General features: G+C 34.0%; 1 protein-coding gene across 4 annotated transcripts in view; it reads right to left on the bottom strand.

The window, feature by feature from the left end:
* Positions 1-4,698: 4,698 nt before the first annotated feature.
* The window catches only part of Salm (spalt major), a 148,476-nt gene continuing 128,887 nt past the window's right edge, over positions 4,699-24,287 (bottom strand). For 2 of the 4 annotated variants that reach the window (XM_072889020.1, XM_072889019.1), the window contains 7 exons: positions 16,271-19,717; positions 10,913-11,046; positions 10,191-10,478; positions 9,234-9,585; positions 8,531-8,679; positions 8,078-8,251; positions 4,699-7,751 (listed from right to left, as the gene is read on the bottom strand). In XM_072889020.1, the coding sequence (XP_072745121.1) occupies positions 7,341-7,751; positions 8,078-8,251; positions 8,531-8,679; positions 9,234-9,585; positions 10,191-10,478; positions 10,913-11,046; positions 16,271-19,717 (4,955 nt within the window). In that variant the 3' untranslated portion in view covers positions 4,699-7,340. The remainder of the gene's footprint in view (positions 7,752-8,077; positions 8,252-8,530; positions 8,680-9,233; positions 9,586-10,190; positions 10,479-10,912; positions 11,047-16,270; positions 19,718-24,287) is intronic. The other 2 variants (XM_072889021.1, XM_072889022.1) reach the window with 2 other exon arrangements.

Genomic DNA, 24,287 nt, shown 5'->3' with positions numbered 1-24,287 from the left:
ATATTATTCTCTCACTCGAAAGAAAAAATAAAAAACAAGCGTTTTCACTTTCATTTCTACCTTGATTTAATAATACAAGATGATCACTTTAATTTATAAATATTCATATTCGTTTTCGCTATTTTTATTTTATTTCTCTTTCATCATGTGATTTTATATTATTTTATAAACTGTTTAAATAAAATTTAATGTAGAAAGTTCGAACTTTAAATTTTAACGAAATAAATTATTGCTTGACTGATTTACAAAAATTGAATAGTTCATTCAAGAAAAATTCGAGCAGAAATAGCAAAGTAAAGTAATCAATTTTGTTTGTCTTTTTTTTATGCGCGTTGCTCTAATTTTACTTTACTATTTTTTATCCATTTAAATACACCTTTCAGACTCAAAAGATTTGAATAATATAAAGTTCTCGAAGCGTTTGTATTGATCTATCACCAGAAAATTTCGAGCACTACTGTGTAGCGAAAGACTCGATTACTATGTATGTCTCGTTTCTCTCAAAGCCGATTTATGGTCGCCGTTTATCGACGTGGCTAGCATTGCTTAATTGTTGCCGCGATATTTGCGAGCTGTACTGAATTCATTTTACAAAGTAGATTACGAAACCCGACATTTAAATTGAATTTTAATTATAATATTTTGATATAATAAGACGGAGAGGAGGAAGAGCGGAGGGAATCAGAAATATTCCAAAACACATTTTTTTTATGGAACTAGTAAAAAAATAAACTAACTATATACAAGAAATTTCGATATATAAAGTACACATAAGCATTTTGACCATAATAATGCATCACAAGATGCATCATATGTATTATATAATATATATTTCGTTTATATCTTCCTTTTTTCTTTATCTTTTTTCGTCCATAAAACTATAGTAAGTATACTTCTATTGTTTATTTATAAAATTATTATTTCACTTGTTTAATTCAAACTATCAATATCATCGAAAATTTGACTGGTTAAACTATAAGGATTTTAATATTGTTCGAGTATGAGATAGATAGTAAATATTTGTATGACGTAATTGAATAACAAATATTTGATTTTATTTTGCATATGTCTACATCATATCTTGTGTATATAAATGTATTATGTTATTTTAAATCTAATTGAAAAAGATCAGTAATATATATATACAATTTCTACACATGAAAATCATCGATAGAATTGTAATTTCATTATTATGTTATAATTAAAGCATAGTTAAAGCAATTTTTCAAAACACATTTCATTTATATCGATTCTTTTTTCTATATTATTTTATATTATTTTTTTATATTAATTTTATATTATAATTATAATTTTTTTTTTAAATTGAATTTTTCTGGATTTTATGTATATATTAATTATAAGTGCGTTGAAATGTACATATATCTCGACCTTGTATATGTATTATAAGCATTGCATCCATAAAAGTTATTGTTTCATTAACTACGATTGAATTAAATCGAGAGAAAATGCAAACGGACCAATCACTAAGCAATTTGATAATGTTGATGACTAACTGTAAGCATCATAAATTTTACGATACAGATTCATGTTAAAAGATAAAGTTCAGACTATAACGACATAACGCGGAACAATCTTACAATAAATTTATATCATGAAAAAATGAATACGGTTTTATAAACTTAATTTGCGTAATTAAATTAATTCTAAATAAAATAATGAACTAATTCTCTTATACATTTTTCATTCGATATTTCGAAATGTCAAATATATTTAAATTATATCTAGTATGCTTATTAATAATTGTTGTAAAAAAACCGTTTATTATTATTTACATAATGTGGTGCACAATATGATACAATTTATGATATTATTGAATAAAACAAATTAAATCTACAGTGATAGATTATGTGAGTATTTATTATATTATATGTATAATTTATAATATTTTTATATTTACACATATTTTCAGATATTGAAATATTGATAAAATTTACGTTAACTGATAAACTTTACTTATTGTCAGTCCAATAGATAATAATAAAAATAAAAATGCAGTGACCTAAAAAGTTACATATTTTAGGCATAAACACAGTTAAGGAAAACAAAAAACAAAAATTTTTAAAATGATAATAATAATGTTATTACTGTATGGAATATGTTGTTTAAAATAAAAAAAGGGTTAATAATATATATATTTTTATCAATAACTGTTAAGTTTATAAGTTATATTATTAACAAACAGTAAATGATGTAATGAAAGAGAACCTTGTATAAACTGTTATATCGACAGGAATATTACCTCACGTAGATCAAAAATTATTTTGCACGCTCATCGTCACGTTTGAAATTAGGCGGATTAAATATTTCGTACAATTTAAAAATGTGGCGACCTAGAAAATTAGAAAGATAATGTGTAATTAAAAATTATTTAAAAAAGTAAAGAAGACTCGACCAGAAAGTTCAAAAACGAAAAGTCCGAAAGCGAGAATATCGTAAAATACGTTTTGTATGTCGATGATTGAAATCTTATTAAGATATTACACCTCGATCTTTGACTTTTTGAGATTTTATGTTCCAATTATTTTTCAAAAAGTCTCGATATAAGATATAAAATATTAGTAAAATTTATGCTCATAAAACAATAATATTATATATTATATATTATAAGAGTCAAAGATCTGGCATTGAAAAATTGAAATTAAAAGAGTTATGTAAAGATATCGTAATATTTTAATAATTGAATATGCCGTAAATATTACATATATAAGAAAAAAATCTGTAGACGCAATCACTGATTTAAATCTCACCATTTCGTCGTCATAATAATGGTTTATTGTTGAAGTGATATAGTTATAATGATTCGTAACGCATTTAACTACAATGATAAGTCTTTTATCTAATACAATCGTGTTTATACATGGATTATACAATATTTACAGTAACTCAAGATCGTACAAGCAATATCTTCTCTTTCGGACAATGCCAGGCCGATGGCTAATCGGGATAATTTTTGTCGCATATTTCATTCGCACGTGTAAAGTATTTATACGGCATACATACGAGAGAGACATATGCGTGCCTCTTAAATGCATGTCGATCGTAATATTACGAAAATTTTGGTAATACACTTAAGATGTACATCGACTGTTCGATACGCTACTCACTTTGCTATATTTATGGACCATTTATTCGCCACACATTCGCTATTTACAATACAATTTTATTTATGACGCCCGCGAAAGGCCGAGCCTTTGACACTTTTTCGAGAGAAAAAAAAAAGGGATATTACAGTTTGTTTCGCATAAATCTTTGTCACGTCTTACGTATACACCGACGATAATCATCGCGAAACATAAGTGGCGGACAATCTTTTTGTCCTCGAAAAAATTGTTTCGTTTCCCCCCTCTCCCCCCCCCCCGCCCTCCAACGCAGTCTCTTTAGATTATAAATTATTACGACGGAAAAATGTGTGCATTATATTATTTTTGTATTATTTCGAAATATATAAATTCATAAAAAGTCATCTACGACACTGTAAAATAACTATGGTGGTTGGCTAGTTAAAAATTAGGCATTGATAAGATCGATCGTCTTGATAAATGTTTGATAATTCACACATCGAACTTGCACTTCTCTTTTTTTTTTTTTTCTATATACGATTAATTTACATCGTTACTATTAGCAATCACTTTTACACATCGAAGACGAATATTATCCCGCGGATATATATTTCTTATTCTCTTTCTAGTATGTCTTCTTTCTTCGAACGTAAAAATATAATCTGGTTTGATAAGTACAAAACGTCGATATGCTTCGATGCGTCAAGTTCAATCGCTCTTTATCCTTGGTCGAGTCAAGCTACCTCGACCAATTTATATATTACGGTATTATTTTCCTCGGATGAACGACCACATATTGCATACTAATGATAAACAACTATTAGCAATTTTGATTTTTAGCGGAGGTGGCATACCTTCAGAAATAGGTAGATTGTAAATCTCATCTCGAGTGGCGTTTTTTTGCTCTTTTTTTGGTTTTTTGTAACGTTACGCAATGAGAGAGACATATTTGATCGATGAATCCTTCCGAGAGCCTCTCTGTCTCACTGACGAGAAAAATCAGATAAAATATTTTACTGCGACAATAAAGTGTTCGCTGCAATGCAGATGCGTGTATGTTCAGCTGCACGCACTATGTAATATTCGCTTCAAACTACAGGTAGGCTCTGGTTTTTTTCGTCTTAAAAAGGATGACATACATAGAAGCCATTACACGAGTATTAATTTATATATGTACATACACATGTAAGATTGATTACACGTAAAACTCTATCCCATGTCCGTCATAATCACGATATCATTTGATATACACGCAGATCTTTCACGAATTTCAGAGAAGAGTATAAAATGTCTAGAATGGCTACGTTTTTACGGAAAGATTATTTAAAAGTAAAATCAATTAGCGCGCTCGAAATGGCAATAAATAATTCTTTTTTGACAAATGTATATATAAAATTATATTACATAAATATTTTCTTTCGAATATATGTAAATTTAATTATTCGTTTTCATGCAATATATGCATTCAAATCTCTCCAAATATTTTATCTACCAAATTTTATAAGGAATGAAATTTTTATCCAAGAGTTTCGTTTTTTTTTTTTTTTTTTTCTTGCCCTTGGCTCAATACGGAGAATAATTTTGAAATTCGGTGAGTTCATTAACTAAAGCCGTATAATCTTTTTGCATATCTATATTTGATGATATACTACTTTTCTAAGAAAAAATATTTGTTTCGTGTGTTACATGCAGTTTTATTACACACATTTGGTATTACTTAAGTAAAGAATTACATTCTTTACGCGGATTTACATTCTTTATCTTTACGGTAGATGTATATAGACGATAGATACCAGAATCGAAACTCCGCGCGCGCGCGAAAAAAGTGAGTAATAAATAAATCATAAATTAGTACACATGTTGAAAATGTATGGTAAATACGTTTCATTGGCGATGCTTCGATCGTTCGATTTAATATATAACGATGTAGAGATGATAATCATTTATATTAGTATATCAAGTTAACTACTGGCTATTTGCAGCGTGTTGACGTCTGATAAAAGAGTTGAATACGCGCAATCAATAATGTAAAAAAAATGCTTTCTTACGTATATATACATACATCATACCGTTGTGTCGAATGTCATAGTAATGTATCAGTATTTTACTTATATGACGTATACTACTAAAAAATCACAGATAAAAGGGTAATAATTAAAATTCTTCTATAAATTATTATTAAATCATAATTAACTTTTTTATATAATATAATTACATTCACATAAAAAATATATTAAAACATAGCCAATGAGAGTTTCTCTCATATTAATATATATGTATATATATATATATATATTAATAAATTTTTGTTCAAAATTATTCGCAAAATTAAAAAAAAAAAATAACAAAAAAATAAATGAGTTTTTGGAAAATTTTCGCATATTTGAGAAAGTATTTGCGTTTGACGCCGCGACCAATCGCGCAATTTTCTCTTTTTTCTTCGTAAAAATGAATAATGTTATATAGGCGTTATATAAATATTACGGGCGATGCACGGTACAATTATATTTACAACGACAACGCAAACATCGCCGATGACGTACAGTGAAGGATGGACATCTAATTAGTAATAGTACTAAGTGTTATTAATTAATTAGTCACACTTGGCTCTCGAGGCGCTCGCAGACACTTGCAAATACGGATACCGCATGTATTGTCTATCCATGCGCGTGTGTGTGTAAACGTATAATAAATGTATATTATTATTATTATTATTATTATTATTATTATTATTAATATTATTATTATTATTATTATTATAATACTATGATACAAGATATAAGTACATTGGTTTAGTGATTGCAGGCTGCTCCTCTCATATCACAGCGAGGGGCGCTGCCGGGCCCGCTTCCTAAATTACACCTACATTCTATCGTTCTCGCATTTGTTCTGTTCCAGTTTCTCTTTTCTATCAAACATGCACATGCACATGCACACACACACACACACACACACACACACAGTAAACAAACGGAAGCAACACATATACAATCGCACGTATATATGTATTATATAATCGCACAATCAATTCACACTTCCTGTCGCACCAATATAATGTTTCACGTATTATACATACATACATACATACATACATACATACATACATATATATACATATATGTGTGTGTATGTGTGTGTATATAAGTATTTATATATTGTATTTATAATATACATAATTTTTATGTGTATGTATATATTTATAACGTAGCCTTAAATGACGCGGAGAGAAGTGACCACCGCTATCGCGAATGGACGGTGAAATTGTATCGGGGAGACCCGTCAAGACGCGACGCCACGTGTCTTGCGGCTCCAATACGCTAATGCTCGCTTTCTCGCGAGCCGAGCTCAGTCTAGGCGCCGTGTCTAGCGCGGAGATTCCCCGGAATCCCGTACGAGGGGATTCGACGTCCAGAATCGTACATGTTACAATACGTACGTACATTAACGTGGCTCGATCGCATATGCGTGCGGGATCAACATTTAAGTCATCGCCGGCCCGCATCAACGGCCTTGAATAAACGAATGATGAACGCAATGACGCGATTGAGTCACGCGAATCGGGAGTTTCCGAATTGAGGTGAAAAATTCTCGGTATTGTAGCCTACTCGGAAGCCGTATCGACGGAGATCGATCCGATTCATTTATCGATCCCTGCTTTATGCATTAAGACTAGCGCGATAATAGGAACATGGTGTCTTCGTTTGTAGATACTAAGACCACTACCGGAAGAGGTGAGATGACGGAGAGGAGAGGGGCGTAGGGATATGTCGTTACTCGCGTAGGTGAGGAAATATCAAGTAAGTCGATGATCTCAGTCCTCAAAAGATTGTCCTCCGTTTTGAAATGCACGGAAACACCATATAGAAAAGATAGTCGCATCGCATTGTGACCCCTCCGATCCGGGGATCACCGTCGCAAGGATCGGAAACCGCTGCTTCTATTCCGAACGAGCCCAATTTCATTTTTCACGGATCGCGCGGATGCTGCGATCCGATATAAGTCGACGGGAAATTTTCGCCGATTGGGACGGAGGGACGGGATCCATGATTGCTCGCAGTTTGCACGTCATTATCATTCGCTCATCGCGCGAAGAATCTTCTTTAAATTGTTCTTTAAATTGATTCAGTCTGGAAGAATTCTCTCGCGAATCGGGAGTTATACGCTCAGCCTCTTATTACTCGGCGGAGATTCGGCCACCGTGAATAAACGGTCGCGTCTTCCTTCGTATGGCTAGGTGGGAAGATATGTATTCGTTAATTTTCACGCGGCTAATCCCTCTCCCCTCGCCGGTGGCGGTGGTAGACGTGCGGCGGTGGGCGGCGTGGCGTCGTTCTCGGTTCTGCTCGGTGTCTCCCGATCGAAATGATGCTGAAGAGCGTCACCGGTCCAGGACGGCACGTTAACTGAGTTTTGATTACTACCGTTGGACGATGGCGCACCGGGTGAGTGCGTGGGCGATGGTGTTTGGAAAAGCATGGAGCCCGACGGAATAGCGGATTTGCCGTCCACAAGGGGTCCGTTGCTGGTTGGCGCCATCGGCTGCTTATCCAAGGGGAAACCGCCTCCACCAGCTCCGTACACCGAGCCGAACAGACTCGCCGCGTATTTGCCCGCGCCCAAGGAATGAGGTGGCAATCCGTTGTTACTTTGAATCACCGAGATCTCGTTCAGCTGTAAGTAATGCACGCCGTCTGGTTAGGTTTATTCGAAGATACCTACAAAATTACCTACAAAATGGACAACGATCGTTAATTGCGGTTCTCGAACACTTTTGACGATACTTTGTTTTATTTCTTGTATACGATATTCTAAACATCTTAAGTTAGATAACAAAGCTTCTTGCGCGAGAAATCGTGATAAGATAAAAGTCCCGGTTGCAATATGAACTCGTCAGCATTTCTAGCAAAAATTATCTATTAAACTATTATTACGCTAATCATCATGGTATTATGTCGACGGAATAGTCATTCATTTCTAACAATATAAGCATATATTACCTTCTGCTGGACGCCGTTAAGGAATGGTGCGGGAAGATATGGGTAAAAAAGGTCCGGTCGTCGTTGCAGAAACTCCGAGTCCTTGGGCGTGATTGGCAGGGGAGGTAGATCCAATGACATTCTTCGACCTCGACGTGACGTTCCGTTGGTGAACATATGAGTGCCCATGTGTACCTGCGATAAGAAACAAAAGGAAACTGTGAGGAGCGGTATTCGTGTCGGTATTTTAATCGGATGGGCGCTGATCTTTCATCGAGCTCGAGCGACTTGCGACTACGCGTTTTGGCGTTAGTAGAAGCGATAGCGGCTCTAGCTGGTGTTAGTAAAAGATTATCGGGAGTTTATAGAAAAGAGAAAGAGAGCGAGAGAAAAAGAGAAAGAGAGAGAGAGAGAGAGAGAAAGAGACTCAGACTTCCGGTGGCAATTATATATAGAGGAATTAATGTATTATACCTTAAGGTTGCCTTTGGTGGTGAACGCCTTCTGACAGACGGTGCATCGGAATGGTTTGTCGCCAGTGTGGGTTCTCATATGGATCTGGAGCGCCGAAGACGAGGAGAAATTCTTATTGCAAATCTGGCACAAGTGCTTGCTCGGCATGTCTGCAAATACACATAACGGTTTCGCTAAACTGACCCTGACTTCGTAATGGAAATGTGCAATGATAATGGCTTAAGGATCGATTCTTTGCGTTTCGTAAAAGTCTGAGGCTGAGATTCGAAACTATACAAGTGCGGGATAAATATCGACTTAGCGGCTTCTTTAAAGCTTTGCTTCTATAATATTTCAGTAATATTTTCACATACGACATGGAGAATATATTATCGGACATGAAAATACGAAATACCACCACTCAATAAACAGGGAATTCAATTCAATAAAGAAACGAGGAAAATTTACGTAATCCTTCACCAACATATATACACAGAAACATCGAGATACACATAGAAATAATGACAGACAGGAAATATACAAGGAGGACTAAAAGCGAAGCAGCAGTAGCATCGGATATTTCAAACTATTGTTTTGATTAACAAGGGGGGGAGGCCGCGATTAGCAATGAGATCGAATCTGCCAAGCGAAGCGGAATTCGTGTGACGCTCGATGAAGAAGCACATTGAATCTTACTCTTTATAAAAGCTAACAATGTACTTACTGGCTGGTCTCTTTGGCGCTGGCAAATCTCCTTCTGGCGGGGATCTCTTTACTGGTATCGCCGACTCGATTGACGTAGGTGGCATCGGTGGAGGCGGTGGTGGTGGTGGAGGCGGGGGTGGTAGGCTCGAGTCATCGGTGCACATTGGGCTCCTGGAAGTTTCGTGATCCTGACATTGCGTCTGCTGCTGCTGATGTTGCTGCTGCTGCTGCTGCTGCTGCTGCTGCTGCTGTTGTTGTTGTTGTTGTTGTTGCTGATGCTGTTGCTGCGGTTGCGGTTGCTTTGCATCGCTGAATAGATGCGGCGGCATATCGCGAATCTTATGAGTCAACATGTGCTGCTTCATATTACCCTACGCATCAAAACACGTTCTTTTGTATTTAATTAAGTAGTTGGCGATCCCTAGAAAGGAAGTAAAAGATGAGAGAAAAGAACAAACGTAGCATTGTTATTCATGTGTAGCATTTATATATTACACGTATTAATGATTCGCCAAGACTGCGAATACTAAGTTGATATAAGCTATAAGTGTACAAACTCTTGATTAAATTAATTTTATTTTATAAATGAGACCTATATATCTCGCACCGTGTTAGATGTTTTCGTTTCATGAGAACTTTGACACATTAAATCTGAGTTATTTTCTCATCGAGATGTAATTCTCATTATATATGTTCAACATTTGCATTTCTTTGCATAATCTATAGTTACTGCACAAATATGTATATCTCTTCAATGAAAGTAATTACATCGTTTAATTATATCGTTCAGCCGATATGATCGAGCTAGTTCAGGTTGTTTAGCTGAAGAAAGATCGGATATTATTATATGAGTATATATATATATATATATATATATGTATAAAGGTATAATTGCAACTTGGCCAAGATGTGATCGCGACCATACGAGCTAGCAAGACGAGCGCATGCACGCTTGCTTTGTTTAGGAGGCTCTTACCAGGAAGACGTGGTCCGAGGGTAGAAGTCCGAGGGCGGGTGGCATCAGCGGGGGCAGGCGGACGGCAGGATAAACAGACGTCAGCCTTCGCCCCCCTCCTGCTCCTGTCCGCCCCCGGTTCTTCCGCTCCTCAGGCCGCCGCCGCCTGCGTTTCGGTTTCTCATGATTTCCGGCGGCCGATCTCGCCGGGTACGAGCGGTATTGGGGATTGGGTTGTGGGGGGATCGGACCCTTCGCGGCGAAGGGTTGCTCCGCGCAGGAACATACTTGCTGACCGGAATCGTCGTTCTGAAAGTATAGCAGAACAGACGAGAAGAGTATAGAAGTGATACGAATAGATGTCATATGAGGCCTAGGAGAAGGTTCTTTTTTGTGCGAAGAATGCAATATTTTTTTTCTAACATTTTATTTTAATTAATCCTTAAGCATTGACATGTCGTCAATAGCAGTGTTATAGACTATAGTGTTATATATCATCTGATGTTTTTAGCATTCTTATTCATGAGTAATTGCACGCAATTTATGAGAAAATTGGGCAATAAGCAGAAATCTTATAAGAGTATCATGTAGGACGATTACACCTGTCACAATTGATTTCTTTCTATATGAAAAAATATAATCGTAGGGAATTGAGACAACTTATAAGCGAAAGAAAGAGAAAGCGGCAAAGAGATTATTCGTCCTCGACAATCGCTTTCAAAATAAAAAGCAGATTTATTTACCTTTGTGGAAAAACCTCGGTCGCATATAGTGCATTTGAAAGGTCGTTCCTTTGTATGACTCCGGTAATGTATCTCCAACGCGGATTGACACGCGAACGTCTTGTAGCAGAATTTACAAGTGGTGTTGCCACGTACTGTAACAGATCATATCTCTTTACATTTTTGAGTCAGTCCTTCATTTAGTGTGTGTGTGTGTTTCTCGCTAGATATTTTTACTTTTCTTAGTATGTTTTTGTTTGACAGCGTTGTCAAATGTAGGTATTGTACATAATTATCATGTTCTTTTATAATTTCTAATATGTGTCTATAAAACATAAGTTATAACATTTAAAGAAACTAATTTGATGACATTAATTATTTTATTCTTTATAAATAATTATGGAAAAATTAAAAATAAATCATTAATTGAAAATAAAATCAAAGTACCGAATAATAAAGAGAAGATGGGGATAAATAGTTAATGCAAAATGATATATTATAAAAGATTTATTTCTTAATATCTGTATATACATGTGTATGTACATGCGTGTGTGTGAAACGAGTTGATAAAAGTAAATTGATAAAAATAAATCAATAAAACATATGTGGTAAAGTTAATGTAAGTTTTATAATTTTATTTCAAATAATTAAGAATAAGTTGAAACAAAGCTATAATATATCATAATGAGCCGTACAAAAGTTGCAATAAATCACTTATATAATTAAGAACCTTTTAACTTTATTGTTAATTTTAATACAAAATAATAACGCTATGATGAAAAGAATTGATTTAAAACTTATAAAAACACTAAATTTAACTTAAAAAAGAGAAACAGAAAGAAAAAAGGTTTTATTTGTTCCAAAGAATTCGTGAAACATTACATAAATAAAGTGTTTTAAGATAAATATTCAAGCGCACACGTAAAAGAGAAAAGAAGTTTAGTTAAAAAGCTATATCAGGGCTCGTACCCTCTATTTTTTTATTATAGAGAAAAAGGGGAATTTTTTTATGAAAAAAAATTTAATTGGTGAAAAAGTCATGTATATAAATCAAAAGATTTTGAAATAATAAAATTGATGTATTATTTTAACAATAGTATTTATCATTGAGAATAAAAACAATAAACTTTTAGTTTATACAACTTTAAAATTTAGATTAGATTTTTGAACATTTTTACATAACTGTTTATAAAACTGAGAAAATATTTTATTTACTTTAATTATGATGTACGATTAGGTAAATGTAGAAATATGATACATTTTACATATTACAGAATTATACGTATACCTGTTATCCGTATTTTTATTTAAGAAAAAAATAAGACAAAAAAACGAGACAGAAAAAATAAATATAAAGTATTCAAAATTATATAATCATAAAATAATTAATTAAATAATGCTAATTAAAGAAAAAGATGATAACACATAATTTTATTTTTGTCACTATGATAATCGTCATAATATGATAAAGATAATCTATTCTTAGCACACACACATACACACACACATGTATATGTATATATTTATAAAATATTGTAAGTATTAGCATTAGATAGTTTATAGAGATACGTTTTAAAAATAATTTCATTATTCTTTATTACTCTTATTCTTAAATTTATTTTCAGGTCTTGAGTCTTTAGTTTACCTCAGTTTCGATAAGTTGAGATTTTCTTTTTCTCTCTATTTCTCAATTTTGGTTTTATATTATTTTTCTTTATTTTGGAGATCTATTCTAGACTCGATATCAATTCTTGAAAAGCTACTTTACTCGTCGTCGTGTTTTGATTAGTCAAAACTTTAAAACAAATGTGCGCGGGCCGTGTTAATTATAGGGATAATAGCGGAGAATCGAGGATTTAAAAAGAAAAAGGGGAAAATCAATAAAAAAAAGAGGAAACAAAAGAAAGAGTACTTGAATATATGTATAATAGAATATTAGACGCTTACAAAAAATAATGTACTTTCTCAACATTTTTATTAAAACCTCTCAATTGACCAGAGAATCTAAAAAAAAAAAAAAAAAAACTCCGTATATTAGTTTATTTTTTCTATTATATATATATATATATTTATATAAATAGTAATGTTCAAATAACTCTTGACAATAAACTACCACGTGATTAAACACATATACAATCACATATCTATCAACTATAAAATATAATAATTGTTATATATTATATAAAAATATTTTCCAGTTATTATTTATATATCATAGAAAATAAAAATTTCCATTCAATTATGATATTTAAGAGTATAACTAAAAAAATCAATAATTCTCAATAAAAATATCAATATATTTATGTTTCAAACCATATAAGATATATCGCGTGGGCTCTCTCCATTTTTTTCGTATTTTTTATCAATACTATCATATTTGTACTTAAAATAATTGCTATTGTTTTACAAATTGTCAATAATAGCGATTTTATTCTGTTGAAACTTTGTTCACGTTTTAAAGTTTAAAATAGTATAATATCCAATCAATTATCACAACATTTTGATACGCTTTGATGCGTTGTTAATCATATCAATAATTTTACATATACAAATAGTATAATTCTCAATAATATAGAGAATTAACGTACAAAGTATTCGCAAAATAAAACGCAAAAAAATTAATATACAAGTAAAAATAGAAAGTAATCGCATAATTTAATCTAATCGTGAAATTCTTTGTTAAAAACATTTTTCAATAACTATATACATATAATAGAAATTATTTAATATATAATTTTAATCATTTTGACGACATGATATAATAAATATTTTTAACTCTTTCTTTACCTAATTAATGTAAAGAACTTTGTAAATAATTTATACAACGACAAAATTTGCGCACTAATAATCACATCTTGGCTTTTATTACCCCTTTTTGCCATTTAGTAATTGAAAATTATCTTTCAATATATAATATGAAATTATTTCTAATTAAAAATTATCTAATCTAATAACTCAAACTCAATAGCTAATCCTTATATTAAATAGATTTGCAAATTATATATAATATATATAAAATAAAAATAAAAAGTGGTAGAAAAAATTATAACTTATTTTATCGCGAGTTATTTTATTTTTAATATGTATCATAGAGAACCAGTCTTGACTCAGGCACATTTTTCTCATGTAGTATTAACTTCTTTTTCTCTTCATCTTTTTTCTGATTCGCGAGATATACGTTACATTACAATTTTCTAATTTTTACATTTAAATGTGTAAATTGAAAAGTAAAAACATGTGGACAGAAAAGTTGCTCCACATATATTGGTTTACTTTACGCGTAAAGTAAGATTTATTTTTCTGAAAGTCATTTCTCTCATTTTTACACTTAAAAGGTACCTTATTATACTATCATATTTTTCTTAATTATTCGAAAAGAAATAGTTGCAGCAATCTTTTATTTTTTCTTTGTGTTCAAAATACTTTCAAAAAACATTCTCGTATTATCGTCAAAATTATTTAAATCTCCCAAATTTATTTCATAAAAGCAAGTGTCTTCCATGCTGTATATATGTATGACATATATATATATATATATATATATATGCGTGTGTATGCATGTATATGTATATATGTATATATGTACATAGATATAGGAAGCATAGAGTACTCATAAGCGAATCCGACATAGCAACAAAAAAGATAAGAGATATTTAATGGATTATGTCTTTCTTTTTCTGTTAAAAGTAGAAAAAACAAATATTTCTGCACATTCTACCATATGCTAGCTAAAAAACGAAAATAGTGAATTTTGTTATTTCTAGCTTTTTCATTCGTGTGAATATATTTTGCTACAGATTGAATAGGAGCAACCTATACTTCCTATATCTATAGTAATAATAAATCATATAACATAAAACATAAAAAATATATTTCGCATTATTCGAGAATTGTACAAAATTTGAAATTCATCTATTATTTATTAAAGAAAAGAAACACAAATTTTGTAATTTATCTATCGCGTTATATATGCGAATGATTTGCCGCATACTTCTTTCTTTTATAAAATTTGTTTATAAAACTATCATGCTATATACGCGAATTTATTGTATTATATATTATATATATATATATATATGTATATATACACATATACACACATATAATATATCTGTATTAAAGTACATACATATATATCTATATATAATATATTTGTATATATATATATATATGTGTGTGTATGTGTAGATGTGTGTATGTGATATATGCAAATGTGTATGCAATATATGTGTGTATGTGTATATATATATATATATATATATATATATATATATATATATAGATATATAACAATTACGTATCTTTAAATATATGTTAAACATTAAAGACATGTAATCAATATACAGTACAGTTTTCTTAAATTTGCTTCATTAATTTTATTAGCACATACTTTCATGAACACCAGTTTTAGATCTGTAGTTTCCCTATCATAATAGACAGATTGAGTAATGATACGCACAGATGATAGTTTCATATAGTTAAAATAACGAGAATTTAATTTATTATTTCTGTTTTTCTTCTTAACACTTTACAATTGAAGAGATTGATTACAAAGTATTTTCCATCATTGCAGACTTTTTCGCTCAACATTTCAAAAAGTGGATTAGCACAACGTTGTTTTCGTATATATTCTGATATAATGAAATATATTATTTACTTTGCTGTTGAATTTTCTCCAACGGATGCAATAACTGAATTGTTATAAATATTGTCAACTTCCAAGATGCACATAAGATGGTTTTGTGGAATCTTCATTTACAAAATTTGTTACATTTAAAAAATTATCTAAAAAAAAAAAAAATTAAATTAAAAAGAAGATATAAAAAATTAAAATTTTGCTATAATTATAATAAAAATATCTCTTATACGTATGTGTTCGTATGCATCATTGTATGAAATCATTGTATGAGAAGCGAAAAACTGTTGTAAAACTGGAGAAAATAAAGATAAAGCGGTGGAGGCATGTTATGTATTGTATATATTTGCATAAGTGTATGTATTATTGCAAGAGATAGGCATGAGAAAGTAGAGAAAGACAAAGCGATAAGACAAATAATAATAAGAAAATCAAAGTAATAAATAATAATGCAGACATACATACGAAAGAAAAAAGATATTAACAACAAGATGATTAAGAAGAAAAATGAAAAAGTTAATTATATAAGGGGAGAGTAGGAGTGCTAGGTCCGGCTACACCGCAAACAGGATGTCGGCATGATACATGGATAAGCCGAATATGTCACCACATACGGAAAGAGGTGTACTAGAATGCCATTTCGGACTCGGTGATTCGCGGCAAGATGGAATAGTGATTATCGGACGCGGGAAAGGGTGTAGCAGGAACTGCAGCTCGCTGATTTCTGATGACTTGGAGCCTACCTGCTGGCCCTCCGACAGCTAGACCGAGCGGATTGTAAGTCGACGACGCGGCTAGGACAGCTGAGGTGGTTAGCGAGGCTAGAGGTCCACCGCCGGGAGCGTTTCCCGGATTGACCGCGCTCATCGACGTGACGCTATTTATATTGGACGTGCCTGGCGTACTGGTGGCTGGGGCGGACGAAACCGCTTGCAGCAGTCCGGCAAACATGCTGAAGGGATGCGATGGATGATGCGACGGTGCAGTCTGGGGTGGCGGCGGTGGTGGTGGTGTTGGCGATGCGGAAGCTACCGATGCCGGAGTGGAGGAAGCGCGAGGTGTCAAATCGAGCGGGGCACCGGACGTTGGCGAGCTGTCACTCTTCTCGCTACCATTGTATCGGTGAAAGGACGGCGGCGATCTGGCTGCGTTGGCGATCGTCGTCGTGGCAATCGTGGTGGTGATGGTCTTTACTTGGTTCTCGAGAGCCGCTAGCGAAGTTGAAAACATGGGAAGTATCATGTCTCTGTGCTCGATCTCCTCGTTGTCGTGCTCCTGCTCTTTCTCGATCATCTCGGCACTAGACGTAGGTCTATCGCGATTCATCTCGCACCTATCGTCGTCTTCTCTGCGATCTTGCTCCTCGTCATCCTGATCTTCCATCTCCTCGATATGTTCGTCCATAAATCTATGCCGTTGTTGCTGAGACTCTTCCTTCAAATCCACGTCATTTTCATGCGATTGTTGCTCGATGGTTGGTTGCCTAGATCCAGGGAATCCTAAGGTAAAGCCACCGGGAGGGTGTATCGGCGGAAATCCTTGCGGGAAGAAGGAAATCTGAGGTTGAGGATAACAACCCGGAAACTCATTAACTTCAGCTGCTTGAATCTGCTCTGGACTAAGATCGGTAGGTTCTCCAGTGTGAAGACGTATGTGCTGCTGAAGCACAAGAGCGTTCGTGAACTTCTTGTGACACACCGGACACTGGTGCAGCACTCTTAGTGGTGGTTTAGCCCTATGCACTCCCATATGAGTCTTTAAATTGCCCTTAGTGGTAAACGCGCGACCGCAGATTTTACACTTGAATGGACGTTCGCCCGTGTGAGTGCGATAATGCATTAGTAACGCGCTCTTGCACGAGAGCACTCTATGACAAACGATGCACTGATTAGGATCACTCAGTTTATGTTCAATATTATCGACTAGCTGCTGTAATTTTGACGTCTCCGAAGTTTTCGTTATCTCAATCAAACTTTCCCAGGAATTGTCGTTGCTACCTGGTCGCGGTAACAAGCTCGAATAAATCGCTGGATCCTTAGCCGGATCGATCATGTCATTCGCGGAAACGGTCGGCGTCTGTCCAGCGGTCGAAACGGCTGGAAAATGAGGAGGTATTTGATGATGAGTCGGTGCACTCGGAAACAAAATCCCCGCAAAGGATGTCTGAAGACTACCACTACTCGCGCTACTACTAGCTGGAGAAGCTCCGGGATATCCTATCATCTGTTGGGGCAAGCGATTGATCGTACCCTTGCCAGAGAGGTTCTCCGGTTGCTCTTCCGTTTCTTCGTCCATTTCCATTTCCCCGTCGCCTTCTAAACGTCCGCTGATCTTGCTGTCCATACTACAGTCTTCGTACGTTTGTGGCTGAAACGATGGATTCACCAAGGATGAAGGTGAGTTGAGAGATCGTCTCGTTGTTTCCTCAAAGTCCTCGCCGTCTTCCGTTTCCACAGGTTCGTCCGTCTCCTCAGGCTCTCTTTTCGGGGTTATGCGCCCGGCGTCTTCCTGGCTCATTGGTCGTTGCTGGTACTGATCCTGTCCAGGCGATCTCTGCTCGAGCTTTATCTCCTCTCTCTGCTCGAGTTGCTGCTTTTGTTGTGGTTGTGGTTGTTGTTGTTGTTGATGATGATTGTCGTGAAAGGAATGATGAGAATTCGACATAGCGGCAGGGGAAGGAGGAGACATCGGCGGGGCAGTCGTTACGGGTTTACTAAGGTTTTCCGGCACATCCTGATCGTCCCGGTGATTAATAACCGGTAATCGGCAAAGGATCATGCCGGGCGAACTGAGACTGAGAGGTAAAGGCGGCTGTGGTGGTAGAAAACTGTGCTCCCTACGTGCCGGATGACACGAGGGATGATGAATGGCGAGAGGTGGCGGCGGCGGGGATATTGGCCGTTGCCCGGAAGCAATTTGTTGCAAGAGGGGCGGATGGTATTTGTCTAGATGTTCTGGAACGGGATTCGGATTCATCTTTACGTGTGGAAACTTGGCCGTATGCCTCTGAAAGTGGACCTTCAAGTTGCCCTTGGTGGTGAATCGGCTTCCGCAGACGTTGCACTTAAAGGGTCGCTCACCTGTATGGGATCGTATGTGGATCTGTAGTGCTGAATCGCTGCCGAAGACCTTGCCACAGAAGCGACATCGATGCTTGAAGAAAGGCTCGCCGCGACCGCCGCTCGTTTTCGAGTCGTAAGGCGAGAGCCGTGAGCCTTTACTGCCTCTAAACGCGAGCTCATCGGCCAGATTGTTGGCCAATAGACCTTGACTCGCGTTGTCCAACACCTCCTGGGCGCGTTTCTGCAGCATCTCCAGCGTGTTCGGTTCGTGAAGCGGCGGTGGATCGTTGTTCGTTATGATAGACGAAGCGAGGGAAGAACTGATCGAGCAAAGAGGCGGCATTTGATGCGACAATGAGATTTGACTGCTGGTAGTCGTAGCGGTAGTCGTACATGTAGTGCCAGACGAAGACAGGGGTAGATTTAATGGAGAGGCACTACTCGTCGAGGTCGGTCGTTCTTGAAGCAGATTCGGCGTCAGTGGCGCTGGTGATGAGTGATGATGACTCGGTGGCCGGGAAGAAGGTGGTGATGTGAGACTCGACAATGGTTTCGGATGAATGATGGGAGACGACGAGGCCTCCTTGCTATCAGCTGGCTCTATTGACGACGGTTGCGCTACCGGTTGCTTTTGAGTGATCGATAATTGTTGCTGAAGCTGGCTGATAAATTGTAACTGGAGTACCTGTTGATGCTGAAGATTATACAGCGTACTTTGTAGAAAGGCCAGATCCTGTAATGCCGCGTCGCTATCGACTCCACCAGCGAGGGCGGTGGCAGCGAACTGCGCGACCGCAACTTTCGTATTTTGAAGGGCCTCGAGAGTGACATGACTAGTTCCAGCGGGTGGAAATATTCCACTTGCGGAGGTTGAGCCACTCCCGACAAAACTGTTGTTGTTTTCTGCGTCCTGCCGATGGCGAATCTGTTTTCGCGAACCCTCCTCGTCCTCGTATTGCTCGTCTTGTTCGTCACCACCGTCTTCTTCATCCTCGCCGAGAGGATCATCGGCATCCTTGTCGTCCTCGTCGCCCTGATGCGATCTCGCCGCGGTGAGATCCACAGCTTCCTCGCCTCCTGCCCCACCGCCGCTCTCCTCACCGTCTGATATGAAGTCATTTTCTTCACCTGTAACAAAACGACAAATAATTCTTAATAACAAAGTCAATAATAATGATAAATAGTAAATAACTGTTTTTTTTTCCTTTACATTATTATATTTAAATATAACGAAAGTGTTCGGTATCACGCAATGCTTGGTCTAAGATAACGATAAATTTGATGAAAAAATGCTACTTTTCGAAGTGGGTTGTTGCCGAAGTAAAGCGTTAGAGACTCTGATGATGAATAATAGTAACTTGTCACTGGCCAGAAGGATTGTTGATAGTGGTTTCGGATGATTGACGACGCCTGTTGTTATCGTTTAGCTCCGTTTCATAAATTGAAACTTGAATAAACAATTCAGAGAACGATTGTGATGATAAAAAAAATCTAATAATTTTTATCCATATATCATCAGATCAAACGAGAGATTATGATAAATGGCAGAGAGAAAAAGAGGCAAAATTACATAAATAATACATTTCTCACATTATATACGAATATATGTACGCTGATAACTATACGATCAAATGTCTCTTAAAATGAAAATATATTAGCACTTGTGCTTGTGAAATTTCACCCGACGATTAACACGAGTGTCAAGATAAATTGTTATTCCATGTATGTGCGTATATATTATAATCAGCGATATATTATAATATGCGATAAAAAGTAGAATTGTTAATGATGAGGATATGAGAGGTAAATTACTTTTATATTTTTTTAAATATCTGTGATATACTTATATTTTGCAAGATCAGATTAATTCGAGACTGCTCGATTCAATAACTGAAAATAATTATAAATAGCTTTTACACCTCGATGCTTTTGTTAATAAATTTTATTTTGCGTTTCTTTAACCTAGTAAATACAATGTTAATAATATTATTATTTTTTTTTTTTTTTATTTAAATATAAAACTAATGATTATGCGTTAAGAAATGCGAAGAAAGGTGAGTAACGTTAAATTTTAATACCCATACACAAGGGGTCCGCGAACATGTGTATGAAGGATAAAAATATATATATAAGGCAGCACACGTTTATTATGCTTTGCATATAACGGGTGAAACTTGTGATCAATTTCACATCATTAGAAACTAACAAGAAATAAACCCCACCTTCGTATGAGCATTGAAAACTAGAAATCATGCGATTGTTATTCTTGGCGTAAACTTTCCAGTTTAGAATCGGTCAAACACCATTTCACCGCACTAGTATTTTAGACGCTCGCTTGCACAATGCGAGGATTAAACATTTATTGAACGCGCAGGACGTTCGAACTATAGACTTTGATTGATTAAACATGTATCTAAATTTTACTTGAAAATGAATGTAAAAATTGATTTACCGTCAATCAGATAATTATAAAAATTCATGTAATTTTCAGCGTTAAAAATAACATTGAACCGCTAATGAAGTAACATTCTCATGCATGCAAGTATCATATTTTATTTTTTATAATGTCTGATAATATATTCTATATATTCATACTTAACATCAACATTCTCGGTATTCTTGACATAATGCGAGACACCGCTAAATTTTTTGGTCTATTACATAATCTTGATTTGATTTTGTGTAAGCGCTTTGGATGTATAATACTCCATTTCGCACACGATATTTTAGGATGTCCTATGCAATTTTTGTCCTTTTCACACATTCTTAATTTTTAAAATAACACACATACTAATTATAAGTTCTAAATCAAACACACTGTCACTATTATTTATACTAATGCACAAAATGATAAATAAAGAATAAATTAAATATATAGATAAATAGTCAATTTTGTGTATTATATATATGCAAACGTACTTTATATATGTACTTTCTAAATTTCTTAGAGTGTAATATAACTTTATTTTACAGGAAAAAGTCATAAGACGTTTTTATATAACTCCAAGAACGCTACGCAGGACTTTTATCAGATCGGCTAAAACTCGTAAAAAATATTTCCTCTTTTTTTTTTTTAAATAAAAGTTGACTTTATTTGTTAAAAATAGCGTTAACTTGAAAAATAATTATTTTGTAGGAAAAAATGGATTAAAATTTCTTTCTCTACAAAATTACGTGAAAATGTTGCAAAAATATGATCCTAAATTGTTACTAAACTTATACAAATTACAGAGTTACAAAATTAGAATTTAGGTATTGAGTTTTCAAAAATCGATTTTTTACTTTTAATTGTTAGAAATATTGATATATTTGACACAGAATTGTTGTATAACTAGGTAACTAGAACGCTGAAGAAATAATTGATTCTCATAATTTAGTACGTTGCGTATAATTAGCGCATCGGAACTATTTAAAATTTTTACATAGAGTGATTTGACATCGAATAATTTTACCAGTGATCACTCAATTTTTCGAGTGTATTATCACTCTATGAAATTTAGAAAGTAACGTTTGGCACACATACATTTTATACATTTTATATATTTTACATATTTTGAGACATAAAAATCAAATTTGTTTAAAAAATTATCGCTCTCTTTTCTTACCGTTTTAGTATAATTATATTTGAACGTAGTAGATTTTACACACATATATTACATATACACGAGAAATATATAATTTTTACATTTTCATAATTTCTGCGTCGGACTATGTAAATATAATTGTAATGTTGCATTTATTAATGGAAAACTTGAAAACATTATATTACGTTTCTTTCTGTTGTAATACAAAAGTTTGAAAGTTGAATCGTTTTATATTATATAAAATTGACACTTAAAAAGAAAGAAAACCGTACCATTTTATTGTTCATGGGACAAATTATGTTATGCTTAAAAATTTGTATAAATACTATATTCAAATGCTCTTATATAAAAACGAGACAAACTTTTTATTTTACATTTATTTTGAGATAAAATATATAAGTAATATACACATTTTAATAATAATATTAATATATATATATATATATATATATAGTATTAATAAAATATATTTCAAAAAATATTTCGAAATAGTCTTTTTAGTGATAGTTTTTCAAAAATTAATAAAAAGTCAAATAAAAATCCACCTTTTATTTTGTTAGTTTCTATGCCTCAAAATAAGTTGCAAAAGATTTGAAAACTGCTATACTGAATATTTACCGTATATATTTATTTACCGTAATATATTAAAAATATATATCAAAGTTCCGGAAGAACGAAATTGTACAACACTAAACTTGTTTAAGCACGATAGACGAACTAAAACTGTTCAGAAACTGTCATTAAAACATTCCTTTACCATAGTATTACCAAAAAAAAAATAATAAATTATGAAACATGTTATTTCTAAGAAAATTTCCTATCAGGATTAACCAATCGCGACAAAGATTTCTTCATTCTGATTGGTCCACGAAACAATTCAAAAATATAAGTCACACCCTAGGAGATTTCTTTTAATGTCTCGAAAGTCGAAGTGACCTTCGGCACCCCGTGTCTCGATTATAATAAAAAAAAGCTCATAAGAAACAGAAAGAAAAAAGCCGGCGCTTGCATGAGCCACACACCGTTGGATGAACCTTTACTCCATATAGATAAGAGTTTTAAAAAATTTATATACATATCTTCTTTGATTTTTCTAAATAAAGACTAGAATAATAAATTTGGAAAATAATTTTTTTAATTATATTATCTTGTGACTATTTGGGGGTTTTTGAGAAATTAATACTATTAAAAATTGCACAAAAATAACCCACCAGTACGAAATAAGGATTGATTATTATACAATCGAGTCTCTATCGCTGTGCTGCCGAGCTGATTTCATCGCGATACATATGTATACCATCTACCCTCTTATTCTCCAAATGTTCGCCAGAATGACGCGGAATCACGGCGCCGATTTGCACTCGTCGCTCGGGGAACAATAGATTCCAATCATTTTGCGCACGATTTGAATTGTGGCTAAAAGAGCGATTTAGAGAACAAACTACACCTGGTTGTAGTACCGATATTGTTTTTGTTGTCATTTCAAATGATAACGAGACGAACGCGATAATCGATGTCGCATATGATCTTTGTTGCGTAGGATATTTATACGATTGAGGCATCGTTATTCTATGTATTGTATCATCACAATAGAAAGGCATTTATTCAAAATTTTGTATTGCTTCGGAGAAAATGTGATAAATTTATTTCTCGCGTCGCTCTAATATCTAAAATAGAAAAGATGTACAAAGCTACAAATCTCGCAATGATAAAATATATCCAAGTATTTAAGAGAAAAATGTTTCGAACAAAAACTGCAGAGTTTCAGTAGCTAAATGTTGTATATTATTAACAGTGGTATTACTTTGACGTTTGATCATTTTGGGTGGATCATGCTTGAACGAAAGAGAGCTTAATCATATTATTTTGAAAAATTCGACAGTAAATACAAAAAATGCAATAAAAATAAAAATTTCTATTTAAAATGTTCAAATTTTCACTAATTCTAAAATATTTAATTTTCTCGAAAGTTCATATATTATGCTTTTTCCACATTGATGGCCAAATTGTCTGAAATATTATTGTCTAAACGAAGTAATGCGCCGCTGTCGGTCACATATATTATGGTCATAAATTTCAAAACAAAAGACATGTCATTGGGTGTGGTTGTTGGA

This window comes from Anoplolepis gracilipes, chromosome 3, assembly GCF_047496725.1.
Source record: "Anoplolepis gracilipes chromosome 3, ASM4749672v1, whole genome shotgun sequence".
Taxonomy (NCBI): Eukaryota; Metazoa; Arthropoda; class Insecta; order Hymenoptera; family Formicidae; genus Anoplolepis; species Anoplolepis gracilipes.
Note: the sequence above shows the minus strand (reverse complement) of the source record. Positions and strands in the feature narration are given on the sequence as shown.